Below are 25,214 nucleotides of genomic sequence, written 5' to 3'. Positions count from 1 at the left end.
GCGTGTGTGTGTGTGTGCTTTCTTTTATTTTTCATCTCTGCTTTCGCGTCCATCCCTTTCCGCGGCACGCGTAATTGTTCTCCCTTTTTGATAAGCTTTTTTTGTCATTTTTAATGGATGTATTTTATTTTTGCTCGTAACATGCCCTAAAAGAAGGGAGGAGGGGGGGATTTCGGGAGAGGATCATATCGGTTGATTGACTGCCATTGACCTGTGGCTAGCAGCCCCTCGTGCCATCAATCTTTGACACGAGTGGTGGGGGTGTACCATAAAAATGCATTTTTATTGCCATTTAAACGGTGAATGATGCGTTTTTTTTGTGTGTGCATCATTCACTATCCTGCGTGTGCCTGCATCTGCATTTTGCGTTCTAACAGCGGGTGAAGCAAGTGAAGAGATTGTCGTACTTTTATTTGTGCATTCACTTGGGCCAAATGGGAAGCTCGTTGCTGCGCAGCGGGGCGTGCAGCTCGACCGATAACGAGTTGATTGAGAACGGGTCAAAGTGGTAGCAAAATATGGCACAATAATTCAATTATGATGAACCAGCCCGCCCACCCCGGGCCTGATGGGTGGCTCAAGACACTGTTGACACTGTTGAGCGCGTCAAAAGGGCAAACAGCAGCCCTGTTCAGAAATGCTCTAATCGTGCTGTGAAGTAAATCACACCACAAACGAAACAGAAGAAGACGCATAAATGGGTATGGGACTGTTCAGAATCGCGTCCGAGCTGACTTTACATTCCAGGTCGACACGCTCGTTCGATTCCCGCTCCAGCACGGGGCTTTTGGGTGTTTTGATACAAATTTATTATCCTTCCATTCCCCTGCTGGACCAACTACACACAAACACACTCCAACATCGGACGAACTCCTCAATCATGTTTAAAAACCCTTCGATCACTCATAAATGCCGTGAATCGTAACGCGATCGTGATGAATTGGGAGGACACGGGAGGGGGGATTCCATTGGCCCAACTAAGCCCAATCTGGGCCAGGCTAATTTTCCTGGAAGGCTTTACAAATTTATCTAACTTCGTTTCGGGCCCACAACCGCCGCATCCTTCATCACCGCTCACCGAAAGGAGAACAACAGATATGATAATAAAATTAAATCGATCTTTCCACTCGCTCTCTCCCCCCGTGTTATTCATCCCTTTTGGATTAAACTACCCAAATAAAAGTGGAATGGCGATCTCAAAACACCACCACCATCAGCACCACGAGGTGAGGTGATAGCGAGCCAGATTAGAATCAGATTGCCTCAGATAAGTGACGCGGGTGCGACAGGGAGATCCCGGGGAAGGATCGAATCCAACGCAGGGGTTAGGATCTAGACCGGTTGGAATTCGGTGGGTTCGGAGAGCTCCGAGCTGAGAGGGCAGAAGAGGGAAAATATCTGTGTCTGTGAGTAACGTGTTTCAATATTTATTTTATTATTAATGACCATCGGTTTTATTTATGCTCCAGACTTTGGGTCGTCCACCGATCCCCGCTCCGGGTCCATCGGGGTGTTTTGGATTCATTTTTAGACGCTACGCTTCGTTTCGCATCTTCCCCACACTTCCCCCTTCGAGGGATCGTTGCAGAAATTAAACAAAAACCTCGCAAACATGCAGATCGCGAATTATGATGGCGATGTTGTTTTTTGTCATCCGTGTGCAGCGGGCTGTGCAGCAGCAGCAGCGGAATAGCAAGACAAGGTCATCCGCGTACCGGGCCGCCACCAAACTCGCTCGATTGGCGTGATTTGTTTCTGCCTGAAGTGGTGCATCCTGCTGCACCGAGCACGGGGAGGAGCAGTGCTCGAAACACTGAATGCATAGCTAATTTCTCTCCAAATTGTAATATATGACTTTTTTAAATGTCTTATGCTCATCGAACACGATCGGCTGGGCTGGGTTTTTTTCTTCTTCTTTAAAAGTCAAATATTGTTAATCCTTCTGCTCGAATTCGTCTGCCAGCGGTTTCGAAGGAAGGAGCAGGAAAAAAAGGGAAGGTGCAAAAAGGTGCAAAAAGGATGATGTTAAAAAATGGCTACAGAAAGGTCACGGTGATCTACCAATAGGACCATCCTCCTACCTGAACCCCTGGATGGTTCTCGAAGGGGGTTTGCTGTTGCATCCTGTTTGTTTTTATTCTAATTTAGTTTTATGGTTGATTGTAGCAGTTTTTTTGTGTTACTACCAGCTAGCGCAACATATTTCACAGACCCCTTTTTTATGGACCCAAACAGCTTTTAGGGCAGCTCAGCGTGAAGCGTGATTTAGCTCGAAAGGAATGCGGAATGTGATAGGAAAATAAAAGTGACCTTGTGCCAGACATCGAGACGACGAACTTTTGCATAGGATCCCATTATGACCTACATCGTGCTCTTCCTAGCTGGGAATGTGTAAAAGGATTACTGGAATGTTTTACTCGAGAAGAAGTTGAAGGCCGTACGGTAATTATGGCCGAACGATGCGAGAATATTACGGTGAGTGTTGGTTGCCGTAACGGTTTAGATCATTCCCTTGAGATCATCCAGCAAACAGTACACTTTCTGCCTCGGGCCCATTTCAAACACAACCAGAAGAGGTCCTTATGTTTGGAAAACTTCAACATTTCGTCGGCTCTGCGGGCTCATTGGCGTGGTGGTCCACAAAATAAATCATAATTTGGCATCCGTGTCCCTCCCGAAACAATTATAATGTCAGCGGTGTCTCCGCCGATCGCGAACCACACAGCGATGATGCTGATGAGCGCCGGCAGACAGGCAGACGAAATAATTTATGAACTGACTTATAAATCGATTATCTTCAAAGATATCTCCGACTGCCCACGGCGAAATGTCACCGATACGGTACGTATCTGGATCGGGATGGTGTTTTTACCGTCCGGCTGTTTGTGGTCGGGCTGTTCTTCTTCGCCGACTGTCTGGGCTTTTGGTTTATTGATTTGATTCCGAACTGCCAATCTCGTTCCGTCAGCCAGTTTGTCATGATGATCGTCATCGTCGTCGTGATGTGATCGTGATCGAGGTAAGATCGGAAGCAAAGCGAATCCAACCTCGAGGAGGGTGCAAAAAAATGGTCAGCGAAGAATCTTCTGATTGATGATCAATCGAGGAGCATATGATCGAAAGCAAAGTCCAAGAGAGCACAGGATCACTTGCTCATGCTACCATCTGTAACAGTTTGGTGTAGCTGAATGAATTGAAAAGCACCATGCAGAGTTAAATCCACCTAATTCAAAACACATGCACTTTAAAGCCTATACATTCATTGGAATGTAATACCATCAAGTATGGATGCAATTGAAATGGAATCTATCTGCAATATACCACCACATTCCACGTGTTGTAACGGTTGCAGAAAAGAAAGGTCAGAATTCCAATACCTATTCTCTGCAGGACGGGTATGCTGGCCCGTTGTTTATCAAACTGTAATTAGAACTAATTTCATTGAATACATTTCATTCGCAGTTCCCGAGGGAAAGGGAAGTGGCAAAAAAATGGGCAAAACATGACAATTTCTATTCCTGCCTTCGGTACTTTGGTGGGTTTATGAATAATGCATAGCTGGAATCGCTGTTATGCTTGCTCGTGCGATTTATGCATTCTTGACATTTATAAAATTGTCTCAAATAAATTATTAAATTGTACGTTTGTTGGTGGAGTGTGCTTTTTGTTTCACTAGTCTTCTTTCTCCTATCAATTCTCGATTCGATTCATTGGAGTTCGGAGCTCTGTTTTTGTGCCCCAATCCCGGCGCCCGCTGCACTCTGTTGTGATTGATTTGGTTTTTGTGTTCACGCGATCGAAATAATCGCTGGCGCCATCTCGAGATCCTTCCACCCCGAAATATCCGAAGATGTTCAATCAATCAATGTTGGGTTGGTTTTTGCTTCGGTTTGTTTGTTTTCGTCTTGCGGCACATATTTCATTCGTTGCGTTGCTTTCTATTTCGGGATGGCCATGTGAATATGAAGTAATGCCATGGTATGTACCTTACTTGTTTATTGCTAGGTGTATTATTTGAATATGTACTTGTTTGCTTGGTGAGTGAAAATATTTGTGAGAAAACTCCATTAGCGAGATTATGTGAATGCCTTACACGTGTGATTTCAAATGATAAAAAATTCAAGCTTTTTATAAACTACTATTTCTTGTATAGGCCACATAAATACCTCATTCTATCACGAAAATACGAAAAAGCTTCGGAAAGTTGTAATCAGTGTAATATTGAAATAAAATACTTGAAGACCAATTTATCAAACTGCAGTTAATTTAAATTCAAATTAAATTAAACAACAACATTTGGTGACCAGAAGACACACGCCATTTTCCCGTGTGTACACTTCGCCTTCGCTGGAAAAAGGGCAACGGACAAGGGCGAAAAATGTCAAATTTGACGTAAGGTTAGCCGCACAACTGTCATTCGTTCGTTCGCGCGGATTCTGTTTGTTGTGGGCTCGAAAGCAGCCGAAACTGCGCTTCAATTTTCTCGATTTTGCTCTCGAAATAGTTCATTAATAATTTATCTGTATAAAAATAACTGCATTTGAATTTCTTTGTGAGTTAACTGTGTGCAACTTGCAGTTGTTCCGTGCCTGTTTGTTGTTTGCAGACTATCACGTATCCTCCGAGCCGCATCACATCCACACATTCCGTACTCATTATTGATTTCTCTTTTTAGGGATTGAGATATATCTTCTCTCAAATTAAACCACAATCAAGCACAAATAATCTTATACCGGAAATCGTTATCATGTCAATGGTGAGTATAACATGCACATTGCACCTGTAATATCGCTCCCTAACCGGTAGTGTATCTGCAGGACATTCGAGCATTTTTTGGCCGCGGAGGATCGGCTGCGAAACCGGCCAAAGCACCCGAACCGGCTAAAACGCCCACCGTCAAAAGAAAGGCCGTAATAATTAGCGATGATGAAGATGAAACCAAAGCCTCACCCAGCCGGTCATCGAAAAAACCCGAACAGAATAGCCCATCCAGTACCGGTGCGGTGAAGAAACGGCGTGTTATTGAATCCGACGACGAGGAAAAGAGTCCGGCAAAGGGAAAGCACGAAAGTACCAAACCCAAGCCGGAAAAGTTGAAACCAGTAAATGTGGCGGATGTGTTTAGCTCGGCACCGGTGAAGCGCGTCGAATTGCCCAAGATTCCTAAGAAGAAAACGCTCGAACCGGTGGAGCAGGTGAAGCTGGAGGAGCTGGACGACGATGAGGTCATTCCAGTGACGCCGCAGCCGGACAAGAAAATGGCCAGAAAAGATCGTAACGGTAACGAACGAAGCGAAAAACGCACGCCGGAAAAGCCCAAAGCGACACCGCCCGAGAGCAAGCCAGTCAAGCGGGAGATGAGCGAAGAGCGTTCGACGATGCCGAAGAAAAGCCCAGTGAAACAAAAATCGGTTGAGCAACAATCATCCTCCCCGAGCAGTGAGAAAGCCAGCAGCAAAGCTAAGAAAAAGAGCGATAGTGATGCTGCGGACTATAAAGATCCGAACGAATCCATTCTTACCGACGAGGAGCGCCACGAACGCAAGCGAATGTCGGCGATTTTGTATCAAAAGTTCAAAAACCGCCAGGGTCCGGCCAATCCGGGCTCGAAGGAGATTCCCGAAGGCAAGCCAAACTGTCTGCAGGGTTTGCAGTTCGTCATAACGGGCGTGCTGGAGTCGATGGAGCGGGACGAATGTGCACAGGTGATTAAGGATCTGGGTGGCAAGGTCGTTGGCGCAGTGTCGAAGAAATGCACTCACATGGTCGTGGGAGATGATGCCGGCCCGAAAAAGATAGCTCAGGCGGAAGAGCTCGGCATCGTGACGCTGAGTGAAGATGAACTGTTGGACTTGATTCGGGTGAAATCTGGTCAGAAGCCGTTGAAAAAGAGCAGCTCGACCAAGGAGGCAGAAAGTGCCGGTGGCAGCAGCAGTAGCTCGAAACGGAAAGAATCGCCAAAGGAAGAAAAAGAGGTAAAGAAAATTAAAACGGAACCATCTCCTCGGAAATCACCGAAAGAACTCAAAACAGAATCGTCGAAAGGACGTTCACCTGGTAAAGCGACCGTGGAGCGTAAATCGGAACATTCGAAGGAAGCGGTAAAAGTAAAGGTGGAAAAGTCACCGTCCAAGCAACCATCGGACGGAGCCAAAACATCTCCCCGTAAGCTGGAACCCTCAACCACAGTAAAGCGTGAACTATCCGACTACCAAAAAGACATCAAAAGCGTGGACAACATGGCCTGGGTGGAAAAGTATAAACCCTCCAGCACGAAGCAGATCATCGGCCAGATGGGCGCTAATAGTAACGTCCAACGGCTAACCGTGTGGCTTTCCAGCTGGTACAAGAACAACGACGGCACGAAGAAGCACGCCAAGCCAAATCCATGGGCGAAGAATGACTCGGGAGCAGCGTTTAAAGCGGCATTACTCTCTGGGCCACCGGGAGTGGGTAAAACAACTACAGCTACGTTGGTCTGCAAAGAGCTGGGATTCGACACGGTAGAGTTCAATGCATCGGACACGCGTAGCAAACGGCTGCTGAAGGAAGAGGTGTCGGAGCTGTTGAACAGCAAGTCTTTGGCCGGCTATTTCGGTGGCAGAAGCGAAAAGGTGTCGAGCAAGCACGTGCTGCTGATGGACGAAGTGGACGGTATGGCTGGTAACGAGGATCGCGGCGGTATGCAGGAGCTGATCGCGTTGATAAAGGAGAGCCATATTCCGGTCATTTGCATGTGCAATGATCGCAACCATCCGAAGATAAGATCGCTGGTCAATTATTGTTTTGATTTGCGCTTCAATCGGCCACGGGTGGAACAAATCAAGGGAGCCATGATGTCGGTCTGTTTCAAGGAGCAGCTAAAGCTGTCTCCGGGCGTACTGGAGGAGATCATTGCCGGGACGGGGGGTGATGTGCGGCAAACGTTAAACCACCTGGCGCTGTACAGTGCCGGGAAATCGATGGCCGCCTCGTTGTCGGTGGACTCGGCCAAGAAGCAAGCGGACTCCGCCAAGAAAGACATTAAGATCGGTCCGTGGGACGTCATTCGGAAGGTGTTCTCTGCCGAGGATCATAAGCACATGACGCTGAACGATAAGGCGGACCTGTTTTTCCACGATTACAACATTGCGCCCCTGTTTGTGCAGGAGAACTACCTCAAGGTCCAACCGAAGGCGCCGAGAACGGAGTGGCTGGACCGGATTGCCCTGACGGCGGACAGTTTGAGTCGGGGCGATATGGTGGAGCGTCGGATTCGATCGAACATGGCCTGGTCGCTGCTTCCGGTGCAGGCGATGTTCAGCTCGGTGATGCCGGGCGAGTTCATGGAGGGACACTTTACCGGCCAGATCAACTTCCCGGGCTGGTTGGGGAAAAATTCAAAGTCGATGAAACGCAAACGCCTGGCACAAGAAATACACGATCACACGAGAGTGGCCACATCTGGTTCGAGGCAGGCTATACGGTTGGACTATGCGCCGCATTTGCTGCGCTCGATTGTGCAGCCGTTGCAGCATCGTGGTGCAGAGGGCGTGCACGATTCGCTGGAAGTAATCAAGGAATATCGTCTGCTGCGTGAAGACATCGACTCGCTGGTGGAGCTGAGCACGTGGCCGAAACGCAAGAGCCCGCTGGATTCGGTCGACGGGAAGGTAAAGGCCGCGCTGACCCGTGCCTACAACAAGGCGATTGGTCCGTATTCGTATTCGGCAATGGCAACGGTTAAAAAGAAGGTGCACGATGCTGGCCAGGACGAGATGGACGGTCTGTACGGGGAGGAAGGCGAACAGGGCGGCGCAACGCAGGTCGAATCGGACGAAGAGGAAAAGGAAGAAAACATCGACGATAATGCGTTCATCAAAATAAAGAAAAAGCCAGCGGCAGGGTCGACTTCGGCAGCATCCAGCAAGGCCAGCACCTCGAAGGCCAGCACTGCGAAGGCCGGCGGAGCAAAGGGTAAGAAAAAGTGAAATGTTTGTGAAGGAGAAGTTATTTTAATGGAATAAATTATAAGATGCGAATGTCCTGTATTGAATGTGGTGTTTTTAGTAATTTAATGTTGCGAAAATGTTGCTTCATGTAGAATTTGCATCTTTGTCGAGGTTATATCTTCTGTTGCGTATGTTATTTAATGAATTCCTACCTTTCTCGATAAGCATGTATAAATTGCAGCACCGTGTGAAATAAAGACTGGGACATGAAATAGAAATTCATTTAAAATAAGAAGACTTTAAAATGATTCTGCAGTTGTATTTTCCCACTCAAACGGCTTTTGCCAGCAATTACGCACTGCGCTGACCTGTCAAAATTGCCTGCCACGAAAAGTCTCCACGAGCGCACCTCGACTCTCCACACTCGTACACAGCGCTGTCAAAAGTCACTCGCCTGTGTGTATGTGTGTGTGTGTGTGTTGGTGCGAGAAAAAGGGCCGTGGACGTACCTGCCTTCATTACGGTCAGAAAAATCAGTCGTGAAAAGTGGGCGCGTCATTCCGTGGCGAAAAAGTGTTGCTAAAATGTAAGTTGTAGCGCTGCGGCATGAAAACTTTGGTGAAAAATCGGTAGAAAGCGGACGCGAGACTAAAACATGTCATGTTTTCCACCCTCCTTCCTCCTCCGAATGTGTCGTTTACTGACACATTCCCATACATACAACGCGACAGCCTGCGAGGGGCTGGGGGGAGGCTGCTGAAAAACATGAAATCGTACCGAATGGTTGTAATTAGCAGCATTGTAAAGCAATAATTGCAAATCTTTCCGTGCCGCGTGTGTCGTCAGTGTGTGGATTGGTGTGAAAAAGCGGCTGGCAAAGGAGAAACGGTTGCCATCGGTTAGGGCAGGTTTTTCACGGGGTGTTAACACGAAGTAGAAGAAAAGAAAAAAACAGGGCTTGGTTGGCGAAGAAGAACACCCTCGAAAAGGCATTTGCGTGGTTGTGACGACGACTACGGCGACGAATGCGGATGAAGATGACGGTAGCGCGTTATCGCGGCCCAAAGATAGAGGAGCCCATACGGGGTTTGGTGGTGATTTTAATTCCAGAACGGTTAATGTGGCCTTGTGTGTGTGTTTGTGTGTGTGTGGAAAGGCTTACGAGGTGATAAAAATGATGAGCGAATGAGTACGCGATAAAGGGGCACCCAGGTAATTGGTGTGTTTGTGCGTGAGGAACAGCTTCAGGCAGCAGAGGAGGAAGGGGGTTGGCCGATTACCCAAGGGGCAAATTAGATTGTGGTGACATCCCCCAATCCTCCCCTCCACGAGCACATGCACCAAAACGGGGGAAGATCAATACGGAAGGGCAGGCACCACACATTACGTGCAGTACGTGAGCGGAATTGGGAAATGGCTCTGTGTTCTTGCTCACCTGCACTGGCAGGTGGGTGGTGGATGGGTGGAACACTCGCTTGACCTAGTAATTTTTCTATGCAAACACAATTGTGACAATCGTAGTTGGCCGGAGACTGGCTGTCGTCGCGACTTACCTTCTCCCTCCCCCCATCACCAATCGTCGTCTCTTCGGTGACGGGAGGTTTGATTATATTGACCCCTAGCCTAGATTTTCCCGAACCTATCCGAACATGCCGTTGGGTGGCGGGGACGGGGTGCGGATAGGACAACACGGAAACGAACCTCACCAGCAGTCCTGGCAAATGTGTGTCATACGACAGCAAGGGAGAGAAAGTTAGATAGAGAGAGCAAGAGTGTGAAAGGACACTCTCCTGTGCTCGGGAAAAAACATGCACACACTCACACACACCGAGGCGACATACGTTAGGAAGGACTGCAAAGTAGGCTGATTTGTTGATAAGCTGACAATTTCCAGAGACGAGCGCGCGTGTGTGTTTGTGTGTGTTTACCCGTTTGGAGTGTTGAAAAAGGGTTTTTCATCTCCGGGCAATGAATCGTGAATGATAAATAAGCAAACGGATATCCTGTGCTCGCATCCCTTCCTCCCCAAGCTCAGCCACGCACTAACATACACACACACACACACCCATGTCCCGATAGTAGGTTGTGTCCTTTTGGAATGCGTGTGCGCAGTCAGTGCTCGAGTTGGCTGGCATGCTGCCGAAAGAGGAGGTACGTCTGGGAGCGGAAGTTTTTCTTCGGGAGTAGTCATCGTACCAGGTCGCCCCAGGTCGTCAGCATCGGTCGCTGATGCTGCCAAGAAACTCGCCCCGAATAACGGACGCCCTTTTCGCCCCTGGTGGCTCAACGCAGTGCTGCATGGCATAAGTTTTGTAAGAAAAGTTTAACTATTCAGCTGCTCATTTCTTATTTAGCGGAGCACACTTTGATTAGAATAAGCGCCCATCTCCGCGTAGGAAATTGCGATCGCGTAAAGTTCTCTCCAAGTGAAAGCTGCTCCTCGCTCTCGTGCTCTTTCCGCGCTTGTTGGAGGCTCAAAATGGGAGGCAACGAGAGCCCAGAGCCCAACGAGAGATGTGCCCGCGAAGAAATAGATGGTCCTTGCGATGGTAAATAATAAATTGTGTGCGCTTGCGGGGGGGTTTGTGACCTAGTTTCGGGCCTGGGGTGTGTGTGTGTGTGGCGCTGGTGAGCTGGTGAGGCAGTTTGCCCTAGAGCAAAAGAGGAAATCATCTGAAAGGTACGCGGACGTCACCTTCGCTGCTGATTTGTGTTGTGCTTGACGGGCAGTGGATTGAAGGTAAGATCGACGGTAGGCCAAGTAGTAACTCTTTAGCACCTCTAGTTCTTCCTCTCCGCTAGATCCACCGTCCTCTAGCGGAGACAAATTGACTTGGCGTATCAATTTGAGATGATACGGAAAGTGCACAAACACCTCTCACACACCTAATAAAAGGCCGTCGAGACGAACAAAACCACCCATATCCCGTGCGGTCTTTGTATGGCGATAAATTTAGCAGCGCCGAGTCAGCAAATTGACGAACCAATTGTTTGCAATTTGCACCACAGACTTGTTGGCTTGTTGGTTCACTCGAAGGCCACTGATTAGAGCGAGGCATCTTGTGCATAGAGTGCGCGGACGGGGAGAGTGAGGTGTGAGAGGTTGTGGTAAGAGAAACTATCATTCCCTTTATCAGCACAAATCCTTCGAAAGCTTTCCTTTTTAGTGGCCCATCGAGAGACCTCTTCAGCTTAATATGCATAGAGAAGAGGGCGGACCGTGTGTTTGTTGCCGATCCTAGAGCACGTTCGATAATACCACGTCCACGTAATACACACTCACTGACGCCGCTGGGAGTTGGCAAATTGGGATGTAAAATGTATGTAAAGGGACAAATTTGCTGTGGACCAGCGTCTGCCATGGTCCAATGCAAACATGGAACCATCTCATCCCCACTGAGTGGCGCTTTTCCTTCTTGCGCTGCTGGATTATGGCTCGAGTTCGAGTTGTGGCCAGCAATATTGTACGCAAAGGCAAGGAGCGGCAGAAGTGTTTTACTACCATTATGTTTATGTTTTATGAGTCTCTGGTGAGCAGTGGTCTGCTGCGACGGAAAGTTTTTGCTGTGGTGTGGCAACCGCTCAGAAGACAGAAGAGGAAAACGAAAACGTGAACCCGGGCGCGCCAGATCGATGATCCATATGGGCTGTGATGATGCCTTCGGCTGCAGCAGCGGCCACAACCGAACCCGTGCTGATGCTTTTGCAATCAACCATCTGGGGGGGGGGAAGTGTGATTAAATATTTCAAGACCCTTTCGTGATGGTAATGTATCGCATCTAAGCTTCAACGGTTCCGAGAAGCTGCGGCTGCTAGAGGCCTTTAGTCTGCGTTCATTCTTTTGTGTCTCTTTTTAGTTCCCTTCCCGGCAGTCCATACAACACAAACACATAAATGGTCACTAGACAGACGGCCGGAGGGGTTTGTTTGCCAGTGGAAAACTCGCTTTTCATTTCTAGCCTGGTGCTAGAACGTCATCGTCACCGTTGTCGTCGTCGTCCATCGTCCAATTGCGGCAATCAGCTTCTGTTGCTGCCGTATAATCACCGTTTGTGTCGTTTTTTCCGTTCTGTTTACTTGCAATGCTCTCTCCGCCGCCATCGTCGTCGTCGTTTCCCGTTGGGTTTTATTTGCCAAGGGAATGTGTGTGTGTGCTTTTCATACGCCGTTGGTTTTTTTTGCCTCCTCCGTATGCCGCTTCTTGTTAGAAGATTACTTTGCCATAAAGACGACCTTCTCGTGTACGGCCCAACGGCTTGGCCAAAGAAACCATACAAAGTCAAGCAAAACCGGGGCGCAGCGATGGTGGTGGAAAATGGATCTGGTTTCGTTGGCGGGTTGTTTGGGGGCGGAGAATGTTGTTTTCCCCCCAGAGGTGATGCGGTGGGGAGCCATGGGAAAAGGTTGGGCCGGAGTGTTCCTCGTCGTCATCCGGTGCTGCTGGGTTGTTTTGCACAATTTACCCGATTATGTTCGTGGTTGCACATAGCACCACCACGCAACAGCGTTGCGTTGGGACAGATGGAGAATTCGCTGCGTGATGTGCGTTTTATGGATTTGTGCTGGTCCTTTTTGACCGACAGCGTGTTTATTTCTGCGCGTTCTGTCGGTGTGTGTGGTAAAGCGGAGAAATGCTTGCCAGAGAAAGAACCGCGGTACGTAAGAAGTAACGCACTGTGAGTCAACGCTGCAGGAACTTCCAGAAGTCACATAGTTCCCGCATTAAAATTAAAACTGGCTGTATGCCTATAAATGGGATCGACAAACGCGGTCGTGAGGCGCGATGCGTATGCTGCACTCGCGCACTGGTGCGATCCCGTTGCGTATGTTCAGTGTTTTTCACAAGCCCCTGAAACCGGAATGTTTATTTACGCACACACACACACGGGCACACACACCATCTTTGCGCTTGGATGCGTTGTACCCCCTCGGTTGGTTGACTGACTTTGAACGCGCCTGTTTGTCGTTCTCCGGAACCTACGACGCTGTGGTGGCGTACGTTGAACGCGACCAATGCCGTACGTTACTCACTGGCGTGTGGCATAATGGGGGTAACAGCACTGGCTCCCCGATATAGCACCGGGCGTGAGGAGCTGAGGCATCCCAGTGTGACGTTCTTTGTTGTTTTCCACCCAGGAGAGATGCCTTCTATTTAAAACGCGGTCTTTCAGTCGATCTGTTCTTCCAGCACTTACTCACCACATTGCAAATCCCTCCAACAACGATACGAACGGACAATTGTTGCAGTGCGGGGGGACCAGCGAAAATGCAGCACACTTGTCGTCATGCATGAATGCGTGGTGAACGGGGGGAGCATAAAGACGGAAAAGGTCGTGGGTGGTTCGATAAAGGCGACGCAAGAGGGATTTATTGTTTGATGTGTAATAAATTAGAAAAGAATGGCCCGTGTGTGTGTGCGTCTGGGTGGAAGAGATGAAGTGGAGCAAGTTCCAGCGAAACTCCCGGCATAAATCATCATTTTCTGAACATTTCGCTGTGCTACTGGTGGTGCTGGTAGTGCTGGTGGAAACAAAGGGCAACTAAATAGCGTTTATAATTGATCAAGTTAAATTGATATCAATTACGACGGAAGTTAATCGCTGCAGCAGCTGACGAATGATGCGAAGAAAGGGAGCCGGGAGTATCCATATTGCGTGTGGAAGTATAAAAGATTGTAGATAATGGCGTTGAATAACAACAGCATCTTTGTCTTGCTGTTTGGCAAAAAATGTTCCGAAGAAAAGAGTTTTTAAATACTTTTACGTCTTTTTTTGTAGGACGCTAAACGGCAAATACAAACACGCGATACAATGAACCAGCGCAACGCGACCCTCGCCGGCCCTCATCACCGAAAAAAGCAACAACCAGCTCAAGAAGAAGCAGCAGCAGCAGTAGTGTGAACCGATGGAAGTCGTGGAGTGTACATAAGCTTCATAAGCAACACACTGCTAGAGTCGCCGGATCGGGCGTTATTTTTCCTCGTCGAGAGCTAATTGAAGAATAAGAAAATCACAACCTATAATAACAGTCACATCACTATCAGTCAGTATCAACGAATATTAGTTGCAGTAGCAGCCTTAGATCATACGGTAAGGGAAGAGGGAATAAGCGAGTACAACACACCAGTGAGCTAGGAATCGGAAGGGAAAAGTGAATTATTAAGATTATGCTCTGTTATTGTACGGGTTATGTTGCATTACGTTGCGCTACGACCGCGTAGAACACAAACAAACTCGTTGTTTTGCGTGCCCCCGTTGTTCCATTAAGCTCGTCGGATTCTGTTTCGTGTCCTGCAAGTTATTCAAAATTACGAGTTAATTTTAGAAGCAATCAGTTTCGTTTCGCTGCGCTACGTGTGCAGTAGCAGTGATGGAATAATCGAATCATCTGTTGTGTGCGATTGAATTTGCGATAAGTTGTGAAGTTGTGGGCCGAGAATCACGACCGGTGCTGCGATCTTTGTTTGTTTTGCTTGTTTGGTTTGTGTAGTTTGTGTCTGAAGTGTGTGTAGCCTGCCCGGTTACGAACACCATCTCACGACAACGCGCGTAACGACACACGGGCGCTGTGGTGTGTTTGTTTTCACCCCCACCCCTCGATCAAGTGCGCCCGCGTGAGATCCAGTGGCGCGCTTGGTTCGAATCACCCCGGCTGCCGGCTGATGTTTGTTTTTCATTTCTGTTTGCTCCGTGAAGAATGTCCGTGAAGCTGCGGAAGTGCGAATGAAATCAGTGCCAAAAATTACCCACAAACGAACTAGACAAACAACACAATAATAGCAGCTTGTGGCAGAAGCAGTGGAGTAGAGAAGATCAAGTCGTCGGTTTGGTAGTGGTGCGAGTAGCAAGCAACGCTCAAAATGTCGCTGGATTCGATGGGCCCTTCGGCCGGTGGTGGCAGCTCCGGCGTCGGCACACTGTCCGGCACCAGGATGATCCACTCGCTAAGCACACCGTCCGGTGTGGACGGAACAGTGTCGACGTCTCATTCCCGCGGCGGCAAGAAGCTGGCCGTGCGCATCCAAATGTTGGATGACTCTGTCACCATGTTTCAAGTGCAGGTATGTTAAATGATCATTTCAGTTAATAGTGTTTGTAACCATCGAATAGAAGAGTGCGCTATTGTAACAACACTCTTCAGTTGTTATCAGCTGAACCAAAAAAAGGAACGATTAGCTATGCTTTATGTCGCCTAACACGAATAATTGTCACAGGCCCATAAATTACCAACTTATCTGATGCAATGCTACTTCTTTTTGCTGCAGGCTAAAGCCACCGGGAAAGTACTATTCGAACAAGTGTGCCGACAGTTAAATCTGCTGGAAGCTGATTACTTCGGGCTGGAGTATCAGGAAGCGCCATCCGGCACCAAATACTGGCTGGACCTGGAGAAATCGCTGAACCGGCAGGTTGGGCTATCGCTGGTAGAGCCAGTGCTGCGCTTCTGCGTCAAGTTCTACACGCCCGATCCGCTGCAGCTGGAGGAAGAATACACGCGCTACTTGTTCTGCCTGCAAGTGAAGCGTGATCTTGCCACTGGCAGCTTACAATGCAACGACAATACAGCAGCATTGATGGCAAGCTACATTGTGCAAGGTATAGTAGCAGTGTAATTCATTGCTGTTGTGTTACTATTTATTCGTTCGGCTGTCTGGAGACGCAGTCGGCACCCAGCAATAATGGTACTTAATGTGTTCTGTATTTCCATTACAGCTTCCTGTGGAGATTATGCGGCGGAGGACTATCCCGATCACACCTATTTGTCGTCGTACCGCTTTGTGCCACAGCAAGATCATACGATGCAGAGAAGAATTATGGAGAACCACAAGAAGCATGTGTAAGTATGTGGAGGCAACGTGTAATGGAGTCACTACTAACGACGGAACTTTCCCATTCACAGGGGTCAATCGCCGGCAGAAGCGGATCTAAATCTGCTAGAAACTGCGCGACGATGCGAGCTGTACGGCATGAAGATGCACCCAGCCAAAGACCACGATGGTGTGCCGTTGAATCTGGCCGTTGCTCACATGGGTATTGCCGTCTTTCAAGGCATTACGCGGATCAATACCTTCTCGTGGGCGAAGATTCGCAAAATATCATTCAAACGCAAGCGCTTCCTGATCAAACTACATCCCGAAAATTATGTGCGTACAGTAGTCGCCCGCCCGCATGTGCCCCAGCAGCTTACTAATTCCTTGGGGTCATTGTCATTTGCTCTCGTTTGCAGGTGTACCATAAAGACACGGTTGAATTTTTCTTCGAAGGACGCAATGAGTGTAAAAACTTTTGGAAAAAGTGCGTCGAGAATCATGGCTTTTTCCGTTGCACCGCTGTGCAGAATGTGCAACGCCGCAAGGCACGGGTTCTGTCGCGAGGTAGCTCATTCAGGTATGTGTTTTTAGATAGCATTTAATACGAATTAAATAGCATTTCTAACGTTGCAAACACTCTTCTACCGTTTGTAGGTATAGCGGCAAAACTCAGAAACAAATCATCGAATTCGTTCGTGACAATTATGTAAAACGGCAAACATTTCAAAGGTAAGGATTGCATTTCTCTAAAATATTTGTACTGAGTACTGTAAGAATGTGTTGAGCTACAACGGTGCGCCTACAATACATATAATGAATCGATTTCCAATAGACCTTCTGTTTTGGGAAGAAGTGTTTGCATTCATTTAGTGCTGTTATCGTACAATTGCTCTCAAGATCATGAACAGTCCATTCCTCATTTTCAATCATTTTCAATTTGAAGCATATAATTTAGTTTCCATATCATGATGAGTCTTTTAGTTATGATACAGTGATCGTTAATTGAAAACATAATTTCTCCATCATATGTTAAGTCTGAGCTATACTGTTAAGCAACACTACTGATTATGTACTCAGATTAATTTAAACATTTCTTACGTTCGCTTTTCGTTGTTTGTGTTCCGATGTTTGGTATCGAGTAACTTCGTAAGGAGGACAGTACATGCCTAAGTAGCATCACAAGTCACGAGCACAAGAAATGCTACCAAAAGATACTATAGGTCATAGAAAACACTTCTGTGGTGTAACCAAATTCCGCTTGGTTTAAAAGATGTTTTATGGTGCTTCCGTTCGGGGAAGAAAAAATAATGAAAAAATGCTTTACTTAGTTCCCGGTTATCCCAAAAGTCATCTGTAAAAAATCTCATGTGTAGAAATTAGCGAATGGTGAATTGTTTTAGTTTCTGTTATGCTTGTTTTCGTTACCTGTTGATCATAATTTAATGCATTTATTTGTTTTAATTTAGCTTTTGATATGATTATGTTTAAGGAAACTGGTTTACGATGGTTTTAAAACTGTTGCGACATTTGGTGGCCGCCACCCAGCTGCAATGAATTTGTTTGCCATAGACTCTTAATCTGCCTCCGAATCAAGCATTCAGAGGTGTTGTTAAACTTACATTGGCGGGGTGTATTCTTTTCCTTACTGTACAGTTGTTTTGTACTTGATGCCCCCAACGAGAGAAGAGAGTTCATGCTGTTTTAATTTGTTGTCAGTTTTTCTCACACACACACACGGACATACTTTTTTACATTTTCTATTCGTTTGAATGCGTTTGGATACGTTTGTTTCCTATTTTATATACTCTCCCAAACAACCATTGCACACATCATGTTAATCATTTTCCAGCTCATGCGTATCATTTAAGGCAAACGTTAGCGATAGAACATGATACACAGTTGCTCAAAAATCATAGTCCCAATGAATGGAACCAATAGTATGAGCCAATCATGCTTTTCACGTGTTAAACTCGTTGCGTTTCGTTAGTTGAGTGTGTGAGCTTTTACGTTAAACGCCTAGCTGACGTTGTTTTCCATTCATTTGTTCATTCGGTGAGATTCGACACGGCTTCTGTTTTGCAAACTCTCCCCATAAGTTAAGCAGTGATACTACTAGCAAAGCATATGAACGCAATTCCTTCCACATCCTCTCTACTATATGTCTCTCTATCTCTCTGTTTTATAATCACAAACAGGTCTCAGTCTTTTCGGCAGGGTCCTCTACATTCAAGTAACAGAAGTCAATCACGCACTTCATGTAATGTGAATCAAAGCATCTCGGCTCATCCTTTACTTCCGATCGAAACCGGTTTGTATTATTTCTATTATGTTTATTTTTCTTATATCTCCTATTTCTTCTCATTTTGCCGTTTCTTCGTTTCGTTTGTGGCTACCCTGTTTCGTTATGTGAGAATTGTTCTTCTACACACCATCACACACACACACACACACACACACAAATACTCACACTGACACGGACGGGGTACACGCGCGCGTGCACCTTACATACAGAAGTACACATACAATTACGAGTACAGAGTTTTGCAAATTTATATATATGTTACATCATTCGTTGAGTGCCTAGAGCTAGGATGCTACTCGTACTTTTCATGATTGTTACGTTTGTTGAGTTAATTGATGTGTTGTTGTTACAATCAAAATGTCTTTCGTTTCGTGTGAATTCACCAAATAATTGTTGTGTACAGAATGAGATTTGAGTGTGTTTTCAGGCACTATGAAACAAATTTAGGACTAAATGCAGTGTTCCATGGGTGTTACACATCTGATCCAAGTTGAGTCCTATCCGTGGAGCGTCCATAAATCATTAATACATTTCTTAAATGCGAATGTCACCCATGACCGCTGCCTTTAGTCCTTGAAATAGAAAACAAGAACATTTCATGGAACAAAAGAACAAAGATCTCCTTCAACAATTGCACCTAAAAAACAGAGAGTGTACGGGTTCGCTCGTTGTTTTGCACGGCTGTTTTTCGATCATGCTACTGATGTTGGTCGCCGCGTTTTGATTTTGATTTTGCTTCTGACGGGTTCGGTTTTCAACTTGCAGCGGAATGGGAACGTCGCAGTCAGAGCAACGTATTGAGGACGCCTTCTCAGACGAGGAGACAAGCGGATATGGAGGTGGATCGCCTACCCAGCAGTCCTACCGGCCACAGTCGTTCTCAGCTCACGGAAGCCCAGGTGGAGACCTATCCGATGAAGAGCTATACCCAGCAAATGGGAATGGAGGGCTCGGGCCACACGCCGCTGCAGGACTCGAGCCAATCTGCGTCCCCGGGGGGCACCTGGAGTTCGCCGTACCACAACAGCAACAGCAGCAGCCATGCGCGCGAAGCCGATCGGGCTCGTGCACGTCAAGACGGTCACAGTTCCGGTAAGTGGAATGATAAAGCATACCGGCACGCTGCTCGATGCTGCTGGCGCGTATCCATATTACGTTACGTTTAGTTTGCTTTTGTTTGTGTTGAACTTGAACTTTCTTGTTCGATTCCATATGTTGGGGATATTTTTGTAACAGTTTTTGCAGCATTTGTAAGCCGATTGGAAGTGTTTTATTTATTTTCAATGATCATGTTTCGTTTTCAACTGTACGAAGTGGCGAGTTATGTTTAGTTGGACTTCTTTTTCTGTTGTTGTTGTTTATGAGTGCAAATATTTTGTGTTGTTTTGTTGTATGGGTTTCATCTTTATGATCACGTTTCGGTTGGTACTGTTATACCTGAATTGTACAAGAAACGTAACACGATCGTAACCGCCTTCCCAACTCGCCTGTGTTATATCCTAGGTCTGAACCACCGCCTCTATGCCACTATGTCCCCCAAATACACTCATCGCAGCCACAGATTTACCACGCAGCCACAGCAGCTGCTGCAGCAGCCACAGCAGCAGCAGCAGCGTCGGGCCTCAGCCGGGCCGCTGGGCCAACCGGGGGATCGCAGCAGTTCTATGGGGGAGACAACGGTCTCCTCCACCAGCCGGGAGAGTGTTTTATTGCCGCTGGACACTCGCACCAGGCGCTCTTCAGCGCTGCTGCCGGGGGTGGCGGCCTCGGGGTCGGGAATGGCACCCTCAATGGTGGGAGCCAGCAGCTCTCAATACCCCAGTGCCACACTAGCCCGTTATAGCAATACGAGTACCTATTCGATGTCTAAGTCAGTGAGCACCGGGACGGACCTGTCGGACGAGGCGCCGGATAATGTCATCTACTCGGATATCAACGATCTGTATCGTCATCGAAAATCGACCACCTCCGGGGGCAGTGGTGGTGGTGGCGGCGGCGGATCGGCGTCAGAAGCTCGCACCAACGCGGCGGCCGATGAAGAGGCCGCCGAGGAGGTGGAAGACGATGACGAGATCATGGATGAGGTGGAGGACGAGAACGCGATCCGCCGCCCCTACCTGGAGGACGACGACGACGATGACGATGAAATCGATATCCGGTATGCGACTGCTACGCAGATTAAAGCGATGACATCCGGCGCTGCATCCGATGCTCCGAAGCCCGTCCCTAGTGACGAACTGTACGCGACAGTGGATAGGAAAAGTAAGCTGAACAAGCAGCTGCAACAACAGCTGCAACAACAGCAGCAACAACAACAACAAGTAACTGTACAAGTTGCCACTCTTAAAACGAATACACATTACCCCGGTAAACACTTTAGCGATGAGTTCATAGACGATAGCATTAGAAACTACAATAGCCATACTAATATAAGTACGAACGTAAGCAAGCTAAACGATTCGAGTGGAGGGACGCTAAACTCGGCCAGCGCGGGCGAGATGTACAATCGTTCAGCTCATTTCGATGAATACTGCGGCAATAATCGGTATTCCGACACGTCGGACTACTTCAGCCACAGTCAGCAGCATTATTCGCACTCACCAAACTCCCAGTCGTTGGCCACGACGATCACGCACAAGAACGGGCTAACGGACGATGATGATCGGTACTCCTGTTCGAATCCTCCGCCGATTCATCCCCGAACTTCACATTCGCTGCCGCGCAATTCGCAACTCTCGAAGATCGAGTCCATCGACTCGAACTACAGTGGTGGGGAGGGGGGTCCGAGTAGCGGAGGTAGGACAGGAGGGAGCTCTGGGGAGCACAATTTCATGGGACATCACTCGTTGAACAATCTGCCCAGCTCGTCCAAGGTGACCAATGATTATCTGCACTATTCCTCGCTGTTGAAGGGTGGTGGTGCTGCTGGAGACGGTGGACCGGATGATCCGATGAACAGCAAGAAAACGTCGTCGGAAAGGCTGGAGTACGAGCTGTCGAATGCGAACATCTACTCGACGGTACAGTACAAGAACTATGAGGAGGATTTCGACGAGGAAGAGTACATGAATTACCAGCGTCAGCGGGGCGCAGATAGAGACGCGTCGAAGGAAGCCTGGTTGCGAAGTAGCTCGTGCAAGGAGCTGTGCGATTACGGCTACGATTCAACGGGCCGGGCCGACTTTTCGCTGATGGAGCGTGAATTCCTGACCTCCGACCGGATCGACAGTCCGGTGACGCGCTACGACGACTCGCGCCACTCGATGTACGTGCAAAAGTCCAACTACTCGGTGGAGGTGAGCCAGGACTGTTTGGCAAACGAAGGCAAGGTGTACTCGTCCAGCTATCCTGGCACCACGTACAACACCATCGATCATACGAGCTATCGCAAGCACACCAATCAGAACTTCTACTCCAACTACGAGTACGGATCGCAGGACGATATTTCGCACGACAGCTACGAGCTGTTGGAAAAGTCGGACGACGAGCTGTACTACAAGTTCAAGGCAGATTCGGAGGCACACACGCGATCCTGCTCGCTCGATTCGGGCAACTACATTCCGACGGACGATGAGAGCATTCCGGATCAGCAACAGTCGGGCCATCATTCGCATCACGTGTCCCGCCTGTCGAGGTATTGCTCCAGTCTGGAGACAAAGAGTAAGAGCGCCCCGGACATTGACGATCTGGACGATATGTTTTTGATGGAAGACCCGAGAGATCTTCCGCGCGAAAAGCTGTGCGTCAAGTCGGACGGAAACTTTTACAAGAAAATCAAGATGGCGATGGGAGGCTCGTCGCGAATATCCAGCCCGGAGTCGCGTAGCGATTACTACGAATCGAAGCTTTCGAAGAGCAGTGGCTCGAGCAAGAAATCGAAGGACAGTGTGTACCACACCGATAGCAACAAGAAGTCACGCGAAACGCTGAAGAGTAAATCGGGCTCGGGCTTCAACTCGCGCGCCTCCAGCCAGGACTCGAAGGATGCGTTCGGAGGTATGGACATACTGCTGACGAAGAACTACGAAATGCCGACCACGACGAGCAAAAAGGCCAAGTATCTGTCGAAGCGGTTCGATAGCAGCTCTCGCAACTCTAGCCAAGACTCAAAGAGTGACTATTACGATGCCAGCGAGCAGCAGCAGCAGCTGCAGCACGAGCACGAGCTAGACGGTGACGGTGCCGATATGTCGGACGAAATCTATTCCCGTGCCAAGGTGAGTCACTCGGACGAGCACATTCGGGTGGGCGAAGACGACGACGACGATGGACTGTCGATGGTAAAGAACGGGATCTCAGCAACGGCGGCCAGCTTCTACGACAATCAGATATACTCGTCGACGTTCCCGAGTGCCCAGGCCAAGCCAACCAGCGCGGGCAATGATACCGGCGGAGGAGGCAGCAAAACTTCGCACGTTCACTCCATCAGTCTGCAGAACGTGGAGTTGGAGCGGAACTCTCGCTCGGTGGGCTATTCCGCGTACAAGTCTCCTTCGCCAGTACTGCCAACCGCTTTGCCGAAGCCGATCGACAAGCAACCGCCCAAGACGACACACATTTGGCCGGAGGAAATTGAAGGCTTGCCCACGACCATCACCGAAAGTCAGCGGATCGATCGATCGCGAGCGTTTCGCAAGAAATCGGACAGTGAGAACATCTTCAGCTTTGACAAGGAAAAGATCGAATCGCTAACGAGCAGCCTGAACGACGAAACGCCCACTACCGCGATCATGGTGGAGGCGAAGGGAAAGGTAAGCCCAGACTACCCGCTAACCCCGGAGCTGCTGTCGGAGTTTGACAAGCAAAAGATCGAATCGCCCCACATTCTACCGAAGAAGACGCGCAAAGAGGAGCTGATGGCAAAGACGCACTTCGAAGAGTACACGCCGAAGATGATGGGCTTGGATTCGTCGGTCATCAGCGGCATTCCGCCGTACGCGCACGCGACCGTCGAGCGCACCAAGTCCGATCCAAACTCGCTGGCTAATCGGCCCCGACTCGGACCAAACTCGCGACGCCATACGCTGATGCACCAGAAGTCGATCGATCTTACGCCGGCCGATTCAAGCGAAGAAGAGTATCTGTACAAACAGATACCGAGCGCACCGCCGCTCTGCAAATCCCACGGCAGTCACTTTGAGCTGCCGCAATCGTACGACATGAATGTGATCCCCGACGTGGTAGAGCTGCCCAGGAATGGGTTCGAGATGCCGAAGAGTTTCTTCAAGGACTATCAGGAGCGTCGCTCATCACACAAAGCCGTCCTGAAGGACGATATACCTTACGTGCTGCACAAACGGCACGTCATGAACGGGACGGCACCGTCGCCGTTGGTGGAGGGCAAAACGGGCACCCCACATCGCAGCTATCCGAAGCCAAAGAGCCCCAAATCGCCAAAGTCTCCCAAATCGCCGAAATCCCCCAAGATGCTCATGTCGGACGGCGGAAAAGGGGACGCAGCAAACCAAGCTTTCGTCGGTTCGAAGGAAAATTTGCTGCGCGTGAAGGACGACACGGAGCTGCTGATCGAGCAAGGCGGCGGGGCAGACGAACAGCCGGGGGGCTTCCTGTTCACCCAAAACATTGACCTGTCGAAGGTGGATCCTGTGACGCTGGAAGTGGACAAAACGGTGCAAACGGTGCAGCTTGTTAGCAGCCCGAAGCGAGACATCACGAAGCGCATGGATCCGTTGATGCTGGAGCAGCTGAACAGCAAGCTGAGCCAGATCGAGAGCGACTCGGCCACGAGCTCCAAGACGGACAGCAATGCCGCTCAGCAGCTGCTGCAGCCACAGCCCAGAAAGTTCGACTCGAAGCCGGTAGATCTGCCCTACCTGCTGGTGGACAAAAAGTGCATCGAGCTGGCCGTCCCGAAACGGGTGGTGAAAACACGTGTCGCTCCCATTAAGACCAAGTGCGGCAAGTCGAAGCGCAACGCCAAAACGCGCATCACTTCCTTCTCCTCGGACGACGAGAGTCTCGATTCGGATGATGTGTTTGGGTCCGCGGAAGCGATGCCAACGAAGTTGGAGTTTTCTCCGCCCCAGTCGCGCAAGGAAATCGAACCGATACTGAAGCACGAGTCCAGCAAGATGGCATCGAACGCGTGGGCCAGGGGACAAACGATGAGCTCGACGGAGATCGAAGGATCGCCGCCCCAGTGTCGCCGTCTGGCGGAGCTGGAGAGCCGCTATCACACGGTGAAGCTGGAAACGACACAGCTCACCAGCACCGAGCTGCGCCGCATATCGGAACGATCGTTCTCCATTCCCAGCTCGGAGGATGAAGGCAAAAAGGCACAAACGAAAGCGGATGAATCGACCAAAGCACTCCAAACGGCGGAAAAGTCACAAGAGTCGGCCAAAACTCAAGCCCACGGTGGTGAGGTGGGTGAATCTAAGGATGGCGGGTTGGGGTTTTCGAAACAACACCCGGAAACGGGAGTGAAGAAGTCGGGTAAGGAGGACGGAACGTCGACGACCACCAAGTTGTCTCCGTCACGGACGAAACTAATTGAAGAGCTGATCGATTCATCGATTGTCATGCGTTCGAAGGGACATGCGCCGATCTTGTTTGCACACGCTCGCTTAAATCTTAGCGAAGGGTCCGCCTTCGCTTCGCTGCAACGCCAGAAGGCCCAAGAATCGCCTACTTCTGGGCGCCGCGCCAAGAGTCTCGATACTCCGGTTATTTCTCTGCACAAATTACCTCCAATGAATGCGTTCTCCTCGAAGGACGACACGGTGGGGTATGAGGAGGAGGAGGAAGTGCTGGAAGTAAAGCCTCTGCAGCAGCAGCAGCAAAAGCCCTCGAAAGCTTCAGTCATTGAAGAGGAGGAGCAGGAAGACTCGGTACACTCGTGCGGCGATGCGATCGTCATCCGGGATCCAACGATTTCGCGCCAAACATCCACCACGGAGGAGGAACGCAAATCCGTACGGATCGATGCCGATGAGCTGGAGCTGCTCGATCGGCTGAAGTACATCGAGAAGATCGAGCTGCAGGGTGTGAAGATAAAGGAAAAGCGCAAAACTAAAACGAAGCTCAAGAGCGGCCATCAGCTGATACTGGAAATACCAAAGTACAAGTTTGAGCCTTTCAGCTCGGGCAACAGCTCCATCAAAACCTCTCCCGCCATCAGCCGGGCTAGCAGTGTGGAAAGCACTGGTAA

The 25,214-nt window shown here is 48.9% G+C and overlaps 2 protein-coding genes across 4 annotated transcripts in view; both read left to right on the top strand.

Moving 5' to 3' along the window:
- The first annotated feature begins 4,424 nt into the window (after nucleotides 1-4,424).
- On the top strand, nucleotides 4,425-8,035 carry LOC121589076 (replication factor C subunit 1). 3 transcript variants are annotated; one of them, XM_041907682.1, is made up of 3 exons: nucleotides 4,425-4,552; nucleotides 4,676-4,756; nucleotides 4,818-8,035. In XM_041907682.1, the coding sequence occupies exons 2-3, from the start codon at nucleotides 4,748-4,750 to the stop codon at nucleotides 7,968-7,970; spliced, it is 3,162 nt and encodes a 1,053-aa protein (XP_041763616.1). In that variant the 5' UTR covers nucleotides 4,425-4,552; nucleotides 4,676-4,747; the 3' UTR covers nucleotides 7,971-8,035. The 3 variants fall into 3 exon arrangements, with proteins under 3 accessions (XP_041763616.1, XP_041763618.1, XP_041763617.1); XM_041907684.1 differs by having other exon boundaries at nucleotides 4,425-4,614; XM_041907683.1 differs by having other exon boundaries at nucleotides 4,425-4,756.
- Nucleotides 8,036-8,390: 355 nt separating this feature from the next.
- The window catches only part of LOC121590267 (FERM, ARHGEF and pleckstrin domain-containing protein 2), a 29,695-nt gene continuing 12,871 nt past the window's right edge, over nucleotides 8,391-25,214 (top strand). The window contains 9 exon segments of the mRNA XM_041909760.1: nucleotides 8,391-8,517; nucleotides 13,709-14,991; nucleotides 15,196-15,526; nucleotides 15,644-15,767; nucleotides 15,831-16,074; nucleotides 16,158-16,318; nucleotides 16,396-16,470; nucleotides 17,937-18,049; nucleotides 18,809-19,135. Coding sequence (XP_041765694.1) covers nucleotides 14,791-14,991; nucleotides 15,196-15,526; nucleotides 15,644-15,767; nucleotides 15,831-16,074; nucleotides 16,158-16,318; nucleotides 16,396-16,470; nucleotides 17,937-18,049; nucleotides 18,809-19,135 — 1,576 coding nt within the window. The 5' untranslated portion in view covers nucleotides 8,391-8,517; nucleotides 13,709-14,790.

This window comes from Anopheles merus, chromosome 2R (genome assembly GCF_017562075.2).
Source record: "Anopheles merus strain MAF chromosome 2R, AmerM5.1, whole genome shotgun sequence".
NCBI lineage: Eukaryota > Metazoa > Arthropoda > Insecta > Diptera > Culicidae > Anopheles > Anopheles merus.
Note: the sequence above shows the minus strand (reverse complement) of the source record. Positions and strands in the feature narration are given on the sequence as shown.